Below are 12,929 nucleotides of genomic sequence, written 5' to 3'. Positions count from 1 at the left end.
AGGGAGATTATGTTAGAATTGTATAAAACATTGGTTAGCAGCTGAGTACTGCATACAGCTCTGGTCACCACATTACAGGAAAGATGTGATTGCACTAGAGAGAGAACAGAGGAGATTTATGAGGATGTTGCCAGGGCTGGAGAATTTTAGCTATGAGAAAAGATTGGATCGGCTGGGGTTGTTTTCTTTGGAACAAAGGAGGCTGAGGGGAGATTTAATTGAGGTGTATAAAATTATGACAGGACTAGATAGAGTGGATAGGGAGGATCTATTTCCCTTAGCAGAGGGGCCAGTGACCAGGGGGCATAGATTTAAAGTAATTGGTAGAAGAATTAGAGAGGAGCTGAGGAGAACTTTTTTCACCCACAGGATGATGGGGGTCTGGAACTCACTACCTGAAAGGGTGGTGGAGGCAGAAACCCTCAACTCATTTAAAAAGTACTTGGACGTGCACCTGAAGTGCTGTAACTTACAGGGCTACGGACCAAATGCTGGAAAGTGGGATTAAGCTGGATAGCTCTTTATCAGCTGGCACGGACACGATGGGACGAATGGGCTCCTTCTGTGCCGTAACTTTCTAGGATTCTATAAGGTAAGTGGCAGAGGGTGGCCAGAGGCATTCACAGTCAGAGAAGGGAGAGGGAAGGCCAGGGCACTCCTGCTCCTCCTGACCCACAAGGAAATCATAAGAAATGTAAAATTACAATTTACCTAGGCCACTTCTGGACCCAAACCTGCCTGCCTCCAGGTTTCACTGGCAGCTCCTGAACTGTATGCGACTTATGTGACATGGGGTTAAAATCATGTCACAGTCTGAATGATGTCATCGGTCACCGACTTTTAAATATTTATAAGGTGCCGCCTGCCTGCGACAATTGCCTTCAATGCTTCCCGAAACCTGGGAGTTAAAATGGCGGTGGGCAGCAGTGCGGTGTGAACATCCCCAACTGGACGCTGTCCCCAATTTTAACTCCCTCGGCCCACCCCATTTTCTTCGGGTGCAGGGGCTTAAATTCTGGGCTATGATGTTTTCCCTTCAACTGTTTGCGCTCAGCTGTTACTGACTAGCAATAAGAAATACTCCTGCACCATCCTGGAAACTGACTCTACCATTCTCGCCTTTAAAACTAACTGCCTCTAACATCACTAGTACAGCTCACTGGGGTCTTATTTATTGCCTAATTATTATATTGCTGCAATTAAATGTTACATTCACTGCTCCCAGCAGGACACTAAATGTCAGTGAAATTAATAAGATTAATTTTTAATGCAAGTGAGTGAACCCCATGGGTATGTTTTTCTGATAAACTCTATCTGAACAATGGCTCCAGCCTAAGATCTTGTCACTTATACCCTGTGATATCACTTTAAGAAGAAGCTTGTTAATATCACATACATTAAACTAGAAGCTCTACACATGACAACCATCTTACCATAGGCCAGTGTCTCTGCTACAATGGGTCACTGTACTGATGCTTAAAAAGATCAACCTCCTATTAGAAACTGGATGATGTATTTATTACGAGTTTAATAACCGTGGGGTAGTTGAATTGAAAATAACCATTTGTGCAAAAAGTAGTTATTTTTGTGCATGCTTTAAACATGTTTTTACACTCAGCAGAGACTCCATTGACGTACATTATATGATGTGGTACAAAGCTAGAGACCGGGAATGTCTCAGGAATGATCCTTGGTTGGTGCTGCGGACTGCGGCAGGAAAACTACAACTGACCTCAGCAACCCTGGGCTCGAGGTGGGGAGAAACCAGTGACTCCTGCTAGATTCCGGTCAAATCAAAACAGATTAAAGGGCCACAGAGTTATGACGTTGGGCTTGTTTCTTTAGATCAGAGGAGAGTTTAAGGTGTTCTAGTTGAAGATTTTAAGATTATAATGGGAACTGACAAAATTAATCCAAGCTGATTGTTCACTGTAGAGAAGGGTTTGAATCCCAAAGGTAGCAAGTTAAAAAATAGGAAATTAAAAGTAAGAAGGGAAGTTGGGCTGGACGCTTTCAGCCAAAGGACATTAATGTTGTGAAATAAGTTACTAGGGAAGGTCATTGAAACAAATGGTGCAAATGGGTTCACGAGACAATTGCATGTCTTTCTGAACAGAGATGCAATTGAGGGGGAAGTTGGCTAAGTGGCATTGATCTATGAAAAAGAGACTGGCTTTGTTTGGGTCGAACTGCCTCTTTCTAAGAATTCTTATTTTCTTATATTGTAAAATGCAGGTGTAGTTGTCAAGTGAAGACAGCGTTGGGTTTGGCTGAGACAGCCCCAGAGTCAATACCAACTCACTGCTTAGGCTCATACCTAAAGAAGGGTAACTGAGCAAATACCACCCATTGAATCTTATCACTAGTATGAGTGAGGATGGGCAAGAGAAAAATGAGGGGAAAAAATATAGATGTTCAGCACCTTAATGTTATGCCACACATTGCCGTGTAAGATGCTGGTGCTATAAGTTCAATGCCGCTGAGTCACAGTGATAAGCATCCACCTTCTCAAATGTATTATTTGCTTTGCATAATCACTATCAATGAAACGCAGGAAGGATCCCAGTGTCTGGAGATTCACTGCAGGTTCCCTGCAATATCTGCGAAGGAAGAGCGAAATTTCAACAGAGGAACCGAAACGACTTTTAAAAAAAAATGGATAAAAATAGAAGAAACCGAATGATAAGGGAAGCTGCATTTAAAGAGAGGAATAAGGGCCGATTTTACAATATCACCGTGCCGGCAGGAAGCCCCACCCACTGGGAGTGTAGACTGGAAAATGGCAGATGTATTCTCCACAGATTTCTGTCTGTTCATTTTAATGAATGAAAAATGGGGGCAGCTCACCCATGTTTTCTTGATACACGTTTCCAGCGAGAGAGAGGCTCTGTTCCAGCAACGCGCATTCGGAAGATTCGCCGCACCAAGTGAGACCGAAAAGTCTCAGAAATAACAGTAATAGAGAATCGAGCACGGCTTGGAGGATCTCCTGCAAGGTTCCACACATTGCTGGCGCAGATTTACTATTTACGAAGAAGTAGATTTTAAACTATAACTCATCCCTGTAATCTGGGCAAAGCGCCAAATGCAAATATCATACCTTGGAGAAAGATCAGAAAAAGAACTCTGATGGTGAATATTTTTCTTATAAGAGGAAAAAAAATCAGCACAATGTTTTTTCATTGCTTTTTAATGCATCATTGAAATGAAGAATGTGTTTGCAAAACAGCAGCAGTTTGGGTTGACCAACACACACAGCACCAAGTTAAGTGGGTGCAGATCTCAGTGAATAGGTCGGCCTTTCTCTGATGACTGACACACTTCCCCAAAAATTCCTTTGCTGTGCATGGACGGAGGCTATGCATGGATGTTGCACTGAACAGCAATAAGTTGCATTTATATAGTGCCTTTAACATAGTAAAAGGTGCTTCACAGGAACGTTATCAAACAAAATTTGACGCCAAGCAACGTAAGGAGATATAAGGACAGGTGACCAACAGCTTGGTCAAAGAGGTAGGTTTTAAGAAGTGTCTTAAAGGAGGAGAGAGATGTAGAGATGCAGAGATGCTTAGGGAGGGAATTGCAGAACTTAGGGCCTAGGCAGCTGAAGACTGCCAATGGTGAAGCAATGAAAATTTGGGATGCGCAAGAGGCCTGAATTGGAGGAGCGTAGAGATCTTGGAGGATTGTAGGGCTGGAGGAGGTTACAGAGATAGGGAGGGGCGAAAAGAAGGATAGGAATGTTTAAATCGAGGCGTTGCCAGACCAGGAGCCAATGTAGGTGGGCGAGCACAGAGGTGATGGGTGAACAGGAATTGGTGCTAGTTAGGATACGGGCAGCAGAGTTTTGGATGAGCTCAAGTTTACGAAGGGTGCAAGGTGGGAGGTCAGCCAGGACAGCATTGGAATAGCAGTTTTAACTGAAGTTTTAACAGGGAGTGATGCTTAAAGTGTAGGGGAGTAATTTGTGGACATTGTGGTCCCAGCAGGGAACCGCAGCCAATTGAAGCATATAGCAAATTGTAGGAAAGCCCATCCATGATTTTCTGTTCTTTTGAATTAATGGTCAGAACATCATGAGCTGTGCATGGCCAAATTACTGACACTCATTTGCAGCGGATGAGGTTACCTGCCAGAAGCACAAAGTCGGAAAATTATTCCTGCATCTGGGACTGAGAATTTATTCTGATGCTGGGCGTTAAACTGCCACGTCAATTGGAGGAAAATCATGGGACGCATGCACACAATTTACCAAGGTGACTCGCCACTAGGTGCACTGGCTCACGTCATCACCCCCTCAATCTATTTTAAAATACGTCATGGGGATGACATTCCCCCTGTTTGTAAGATCACCAACAAAGTTGGCGAGAGCATAAGCCAGGACATTTTTGATAAAATTATCAACAGGAGGAATTTCACTATTCATGTTTCCAAAGATGATACAATCTTGACTGTAATTAAAGTACTTCATCTTCTGACAGGACTGATGTTAGAACAATTATTTATGATGGAATTTAAAATGTGCAATGATAAAGTAGATTAGATGTATTCAGCGTAATTCCATTTAGTTAAAGGGCACTGTCTTTGCAAAAAAAAGTGTTTGATAAATCCCCGTATGATTGTTGACAAATGCACAAGACAATGACTAATCACTTTGAAATGTACTGTTTGATGCTTCTCTTATGATGTTGTCAGCATAAAAATGACAGTAAGGCGTTCAGCTCTACTCCCTCATCAAAAAAGTGGCAAGCTTGAATTGCTTGTTTCCTTTCCTCAAAAAGAACAAACTGTGCCTTTTGAGCAAAAGATCAAATGGGTCTGTTTCCTATATGTAACTAACAGATGTGAAGGACATAGTTTGTTCTTTGTATAGGTTTTGATGATGATAGCCATCAGCATATGCACCATTACATAGATTGATGGGAGGATTATGTTACCCAGCGCACCTAGTGGGGAGTGAACCTTGGTAAATTTTGTGCATGCAACAATAAATTGTCAGTCCCAGACGCAGGAATAATCTTCCAACTTTGTGCTTCTGGCAAGTAACCTCATTCATTGCAAATGTATATTAGAAATTTGGCCATGCACTGTTCATGATTTTCTGACCATTAATTCAAATGGCCTACATTTTGATATGTACTTCCATCGATTTCCCGATCGTCTACTGTCAGTATGTATGAAGGATAGTGGAAAATATCTGAAAACGATACTTGGATAGAAGAGTGGGATTTGGAAACCTCCTATGTTAAAAGCTTGTAACAGGATCAGAGTTCTTCCAAAATTCTGGTACTCAAGACCCCAAAGCTGCATTTCTCTTCCAGCCTGTGTTGTACTTTAAGATGCACTATGCTGATACAGAAAGTTTTACAAGGTAAGGGGAGAGACTAGAGAAGCTGGGATTATTCTCCTTAGAACAAAGCGGTTAAAACAAGATATAATAGAGGTGTTCAAAATTAGGGTTTTGATAGGGTAGATAGGGAGAAACTGTTTCCACTGGCAGGAGGGTCGGTAACCAGAGGACACAGATTTAAGATAACTGGCAAAAAAGCCATGGGGGAGATGAGGAAATTTTTTTTTAACTAAGCGAATTGCTATGGTCTGGAAGGGTGGTGGAAACAGATTCAATAGTAACCTTTAAAAGGGAATAAGATAGATACTGATAAAGGAAAAATTTGCAGGGCTACGGGAAAAGAGCAAGGGGGTGGGACCAATTGGTAGCTCTTTCAGAGAGCCGGCACAGACACGATGGGCCGAATGGCCTCCTTCTGTGCTGTATGATTCTATAAGACAAAGCCAACTGAATTTGACATACCAGTCATCAGGATTTATCTATCAAAACGAAAAAGACTTTTATAGTCTATCCAAAGAATTATTGCCATGGATAATTAACCCATTACAGACTTTTTTTAGTGTATGTATATTTATATACAAGTTTATATGTACATTTTGCAAGACGTGTGCCTTGCTCAGAGTTTCACTCACTAGGAGACGGATTAGAAAATCAGAAGCAGAGATCATGTCTTGTCTTGTTATGTTATGTCTTGTGGCATTCCCAATTTTCCGATTATTCATTTTAATGATCTAAAAATCAGGAGTGCCGCAAATCAGGTGCACTGACCTCCACCATCTGAATCTCCAATCTGTGTTCCCAGTGAGTGAGGCTCCGTGCCTAGAGCCATGACTCACAAGATTCCCTCGAGCCACGGCTCGCAAGATTTACCCCATCATCCGTCAGTGGAACATAGAGTCACAGCAAGTGTTGAAATGTGCAAGGGAATGTGCAACCTGTACTTAACAGCACTGGGGGAAAGTCCGGTCTATAGCTAGCTAACAACAACACATTTTTTTCATCGCATTGGCGATACTGTTCAACTGTCTTTACAGCCTGCACTGTGAACAGGTTTCCCACTCGCATAACCGAGCTTCAGAGAATATTTGGATATTCAGGAAAAAAATACCACTTTTTGCCTGTTTCATACCATTCAAATTTGGAATGATCTGTCCCATGAAGAAAACATTCCTGTATGTAGCAAATGGAGGGCACATTTACTTAATGAATGTTGTCAAACTAGTTAGGGGAAAAGCTGAAAGAGACGAAGGTGTCATAGTAGAGTCAACACTGATTATGCCCAGTCATTGCAGGCCAGCAATTACTGCTGAGCTATATTGACAGATCAGCAGACTATGGGGAGATTTTCAATTGCTGGCTATCTGTTTCTCACCTAAAAAAGAGACGCCCAGCAGTTGAATGTCTGGTGGGGACCTTGTGCTCCCATTTGTCCGCCTGAATCAACTTTCAAGCGAGCCTTTAAATGGGAGCCCTGCACACCTGCCCAAAACAGGTGGGAAGCTTTGTAGTTATGTGAATCGGGGTCCTACACCTGTTGTAGGACCCTGATTGCAACTTTCAAAGAGAAATGGACTGAATATGCACGGCACATGCCAGTCCCATTTCTCCAGGAGTTGAGAAGCTTAACCAGCAATCCTTAAATGGACCATCGGAGGCCTTGTCCTAAAGGGTAAGTTTTTTGGGTTCTTAAGTTTTTTTTGGAAACCCGGGCCTGACAAAAATCTTTTGACCAACTGCTGGCCCGTTCTCGCTCTCTCCCCGACAAGCCTAACCCTTATATCCCAGATAACTGCATGCTACAGCTGGCCGATTTTCTGCCATGGGAAACCAGCAAGCTGGAGTAGGGTGGACGTTTGGCGCCTGCAGCTCGCCAACAAAATGTTAATGGGGTCCAAATCTCAAAGCGGTTCGGGCCTCACAACTGCCGCGTTGGGTGGGCACCACGGGCGCATTGCCAATAACGCGTCCGTCCGGCACCCAAACCTGAAAATCGCCCCCTATAAGTCTGAGACTGTCATGCTGAAGCTGTATAATGCTTTTGTTGGGCCATACCTTGAACGCTACGTTCAGTTCCATCCGCTGAGGCACAAGGAAAACATCACAAATAACACAAGTGGATGACATCACATGGACCTTAATGAAGATTGACTGTTGGCCAATGAAACAAACTCTTAACTCATTTTACTGTGTTCCATCCTACGTGACATTCCTGCAGTGTTTACAAATGAAACATATTGATATTTTTAAAAAAGGTTTGGTCAGTAAATGGGGCAAGAAAGGTTCCAGTTTTAACCTGGCTCTGTGCTTAAAGTGCTAATCTCAACCAAAATCCACTGCTTTGAGACACGAGAAGTCCTCAGTTACCTATTGCCCTAAGGAGGGAATGAAAATTCAGCCAGGGTTTGTTCTCCTTATCATTATCCAATGATCATTTCCCCCCACCCCCGCTGGAAGGTGCATGTGTGGATACTGGGTGAGGAAAGGATTGGGCTCAGGCCCATACACAAAGAATGGCCACTGAGAAAATTACCAGAGGCTGCTGACACACATGGAACCATAGCCCAGCCTGAGTCACCTCCTTCAGGAGGTGATAGGGAAATAGATGAAAAGGACGGGGGAGAACAATTTTCTCTGAAATATAAAATTATAGGTATTTTCATGTTTCAAGGTTTCAAATGTCACTGGTATAGTAGGCCTCAACATCCTTCTGAACATTTTACATAATAAATATAGTATTTTAACCCTCTGAGCCAGGGAGTTCCATGGAATGACTTCCTGCAGGCGCAGCTTCCGAAATGCAGACCCCCACGGGGATCAGCATTGCTGGCCTTCACAGGCAGCATCTGGCAAGCTTACACTGTTTGGTGCAGTTTACTCAGCACAGATTTACAAGACATCCTCGACAGGCCAACTGATTAATAATGAGTAGGTTATCACGCTGCGAACCTACTTGAACTCCTCTGGGAGGCAGAAGTTTGTGCCTGAATCATGCTTCACCTTCTATTGCTGTACTGTGGAATGAGCCTCTTGGGTGATGGTCCGGAATGCTGGGCTCAGCCAACCCCTGTCACAGCTCCAAGTTTGGTTTATTTACCCAGATATATTTTATTTATCAGTTTTTTCCATCATCTTGTAACTTCTGTACAAAACAGAATTATTCACAGCAAAATTATGTAGATTAATTGGAACCAACTGTAAATAATATGTTTGTATTCATTTCTCTTCCACGCAAACCTCTTGACTGATTAGTCAGCAAACAAAATCTTACAATGAAACAGGCTGGATGAGCTCATCAACTCTATAGCACCCAAAGGACATGCCCTACTTTTAGCTTGTCAAACAGAACAACACAAAATAACTTCACTGCGCCATAAGAATGATTTCTTTGTTTGTGACTCTGTGTTAAATGTATTTTTCTCTCCTCCTTGGGGTCCTACCACTCCAAAGTTATCGTCGCTCTCCTGACTGAGTCCCCAGTGCTCTATCAATGCTGTTCTACAGCCAGCCACCAGGAGGTCATCAGAAGTGGGCCACTGTGACTCACTTCTCTCCCTCCAAGCTGGAAAGTACTTGGCCTCCAACCTGCATCAAAACTTTATGTTCTAGCTGAGACTGGAAACTTGTCATGGGGGAATGGTGGGAGTGAACCCATGTCCTATCACCCTGTGTGGCAGAATACGTTGATATGTCAATTGCACCTCTTCTACTTACATGTAACCACTTAACTCTTAAAACACTTGTCATAGTTTTTACTCTGCTAATTACACAGAACTTCTGTTTGTTCAGCAAAGTGTGAGATAAGTGGTTAATAAAGTCCAGAGCTCACGTCAGCTGGAAGTTCAGAGGCTTGTCCGTCGGTAAGTGCCAAGAAACAGACTGGAGCAAAGGAGCTCTGGAATTGGCTTAACTAGAGTCAATTTCATCAAGGAGCAAACCTGGATCACAAGTGTCAACTCTCAGGGTGGGAATGGCCAAGCTGGGGTAATTTAAAGTATTTTTTCTTTTTTTATTCAAGGTGAGGGATGTTCATGCCAAACACTTTTCCACAATAGACACCCTGGACTTATATGGAATCAGTCAGCTGCAGAGTAAAGCTTCCTCTACTTTGTCCCATCTGTGTGATTTTATGCCAGTGGATATTTTTGCCATTTCCCATATCAACTATCCGTGCAGCTTCTCTGAGCGAGCTTGACAGTTTAGTGCCAACTTCTGCTGAATTAGGAGCAGTTTTATGCAATGGATCAGCGCCCACTGCAATCTGAGACACTTGGGGTGATGTTCTGGGATTTCTGTGGCTCTTGAGCCCAAGTTACAGTGGACGAGCAGGAGCGCCCCTGTGGAAAATCACCTCCATTCATTTTCTGGGGAAATTTTTTTTTTAAATTCGTTCACAGGATGTGGGCGTCGCTGGCGAGGCCAGCATTTATTGCCCATCCCTAATTGCCTAATCCTTGAGGGTGAGAATACTTAAATTCCGTTGTTCATCAAGTGTGAATTGTAGCATCTGATTTCGAGCAATTCATCTTATCTTTGTGACTATCAAACGCTAATATCAAATTGTAAAGTCATAATCATCACAATTTTAGTGATGTTTTCTGTTTTGGTCGTTTCTCTCAATTTGTCCAGTAATAAATTCAGGCTTTCTCTCTCACCAGCATTCTACACCGAAACTTCTGTCACTAGAAAGTTCTTCCTTAAGTACTGCTAAACCCAGTCTCCAGCTGCCAGTGCTTTTAAAAATGAATAATTTGGGAATATAATATAATTGCCCCTATAAAAAGGGAAAGGGCTGACAAATATGTAAAGCAGGTCCAGTGATCTTCTGGCATGTAACTGATTCCAGCAATATAGAATCTTACCAAATAAAATGCACACACTGAAGTACAACACTACTGTTAAATGAGCTGAAATGCGCTAACACTGCTTTGCTATTTGGAATGGTACAAAACACTAAAGCAGCATGAACAGCTGACAGTTCCATTCAGTACTTTCGAGAGACAATGAAGATTTAATTTTTTTCCCCAAGGGAGAGACGGGGAACCCCAGCGTCCACCTGCTGTTGGCACATGAAAAACTTCCTTCCTATTAGGAAAGTATTAAATTATATCCCTGGTGCCAGCCACTGGGGACGTCTGTGCTCTATCTCATTGCAGCCTGATTGGAGAAGGGATACTTGGCGGGAGGAGTAGAATAAATAAACATTATACATATCAGAGGAAAGTAGACATGTTTGGGACTGAATAGCTGATCAGTTCAGTTGCCATAGAAAAATAATGCTGATTTCTTCACTTCATCATTGCCTTTCTGATGTCTTCATAAAGAAAGTATCCATTAAAGCATTAATGTTAGAAACAAGAGCTGTAACTGTGATTGAATTGTAATTATTTGGTTTGACAGGGAATTAGGCAATATGGGCTGAAATTAAGGAGTATTCCTCAACTACCTTGCATAACTCAGGCGACTGCCTATTCATTTGTTGTGCCCTCCAGTCTGCCTCCATTTTTGTATGTGTTCAGGTGCTGTGACCATGATCAGATTGCACGTTTCATCTTCTAAAAGGGTTTCAGATGTGCACTTCACACAACTAATTTTATACAAATTCACAAGATTGGTTCAGGGAAGGTGGCTGAATCAGAGAATAAGGTAAGGGAGGAGTTAATTTCCGCCGAGGTTCTCCCGTTGGTCCACCATAACTTTGGCAGAAGAGCTGCGGAAAGAACTTAGGTAGGTAGTGAGAGATAGATATCAGAGAACACAAAGCACATCATGAAACATAAAGCTATAGGCCCCTACCTACAAAGTATATTACTGCATTGGAGAGAGTTCAGAGAACAGCAACAAGCATGCATCTGGGACTTAAATGAGGAGAAGCCTACAGAAGTCTGTTTGTTTTTAATCATTCTGACCACCAAAACAACAGATTAGTATTTGCTGTTAGTGGAACCTTGCTGTGCGCAAATTCAATCCCGCATTTGCCTTCATAATAACAGCAACTACATTTGAGCTGCAAAATGTGGAAGATATATAAACACAAGTTCTTGCTTTCTTGCTTTCATTGGGCAAAAGACTGGGAGGAGCTATCATGCAGTTTTTGAAAATGCTGTAAGCCATGGATAATGTGGATACAAGCAGATTACTTCACCTGGACCATGAGCTCAGAAGTAGAGGACACAAGTACAAAATTGTCAAAGTGAATTAAGACACTGGTGTTATTTTCACAGAAAACTGGATACAGAGAATAAACTTCAATCAAAGTAACTAATGCTATGTGAAACAACTCCTCAAAATGGGACAAATATATGATTAAGAATGGGATTCATGGTTTTAAAGATAACTACAGATTGGGATGAAGAAAAACTTCATGGTTTAATTAGGCTCTAGTCCTGTTGGGACCATGGGAGCGCCATCTGTGGAATGCAATTCGCCAGGCTTGTCCTGAATTTTCACTCAATTACCATTGGCAGGAGGGAGAGCTGTCATAGTTTTACCTTTCTGGACTTTTTAGCTCTGGTTATTCACCAGGTTATTCAATTGGTCAGAGAACATGGGGAAATTGTTGTCTTTATTACCCCTGGCACAGAGCTTCACACACCAGGAGTGCATATTGGGAATTTAGGTGTATGTCTGACTCGCAAGCCTGTCAATTGTGGGCCCCTTTACTGAACATGTTCATGAATTCTTAGTATGTGTGCCCCACGCACAAAGCTGTGCACCAGGAGTATTGAAGACAAATTATACCCCCATTAATAGCATGAATAGCCTTTTGGAAGCAGCAGATTTTAACATGCAAAACAGCTTTATCATACTTGCTTATGTTGTTAAAGGGACGCTGTACACTTTTCGGAAAACAACCCGTCACATTGGATAGAGTCAAAAAGCACAGTCTCAAAATAATCAGTGAACTAGTTCTTTGGAAATAAGAGAATGAAGAGTCCTCGGTCCTGATGTAATGCTTCTTTACATTTAGCACCAATCACTCACAAAAGCAAATGGACAGGAAAGAAAATTTAACACAATCCAGGCCTAGAAAGTGAGCATATGTAGAAAAAAATTTACTTCACCCATGCGATCTACAAAGTGCTACATTAACTCTCTGCGATTGCTGCGTAGTTTAGGAAACTGTGCTATCTACACCTGAAAACAAAGTGTTTCAAAACTGATACAAGCAATTTCCTCAAAGGCTGCAGGAGACTGCAGTAATTATCGACAGCCCTGTGTACTCACCACGACCTCCTGGACAAGAAAGATGTCAGCTCCGTTTGTAAAAAGCCTGCTGGGAATCATAATTTGCACAGCAAGTTCTGGCGCACTGCTTGGGCCCATGTTTATAACCTTTAATTCAATAATAAAGGGGGGAAAAAAGGCTGTTGTTAACCCTGTTTGATTCAAACTGTTCTGTTACAAGCATCAACAATAGCCCCACCCCTCACCATAACACTCTCTGGTCCAGTGACACAACATGCATTATTTATGGCTCCCTTTTTAATACAGAACTCTGTAAAAGAACATGGGATGATCCTGCAATCCAATGGTCCTCCTTAATGAATGGAAATCACAAGCTGTACAGCCCCAATTTCCG

At 42.3% G+C, this 12,929-nt stretch overlaps 1 protein-coding gene across 1 annotated transcript in view; it reads right to left on the bottom strand.

Annotated features, from left to right (window-relative positions):
* itga9 (integrin, alpha 9) overlaps positions 1-12,929 on the bottom strand; it is a 382,843-nt gene that overhangs the window by 51,566 nt on the left and 318,348 nt on the right. The window contains exon 23 of the mRNA XM_067981373.1: positions 12,575-12,682. Coding sequence (XP_067837474.1) covers positions 12,575-12,682 — 108 coding nt within the window. The remainder of the gene's footprint in view (positions 1-12,574; positions 12,683-12,929) is intronic.

Source organism: Heptranchias perlo, chromosome 3 (genome assembly GCF_035084215.1).
Source record: "Heptranchias perlo isolate sHepPer1 chromosome 3, sHepPer1.hap1, whole genome shotgun sequence".
NCBI classification, from domain to species: Eukaryota; Metazoa; Chordata; class Chondrichthyes; order Hexanchiformes; family Hexanchidae; genus Heptranchias; species Heptranchias perlo.
This window is presented reverse-complemented; position numbering and strand designations above follow the sequence as displayed.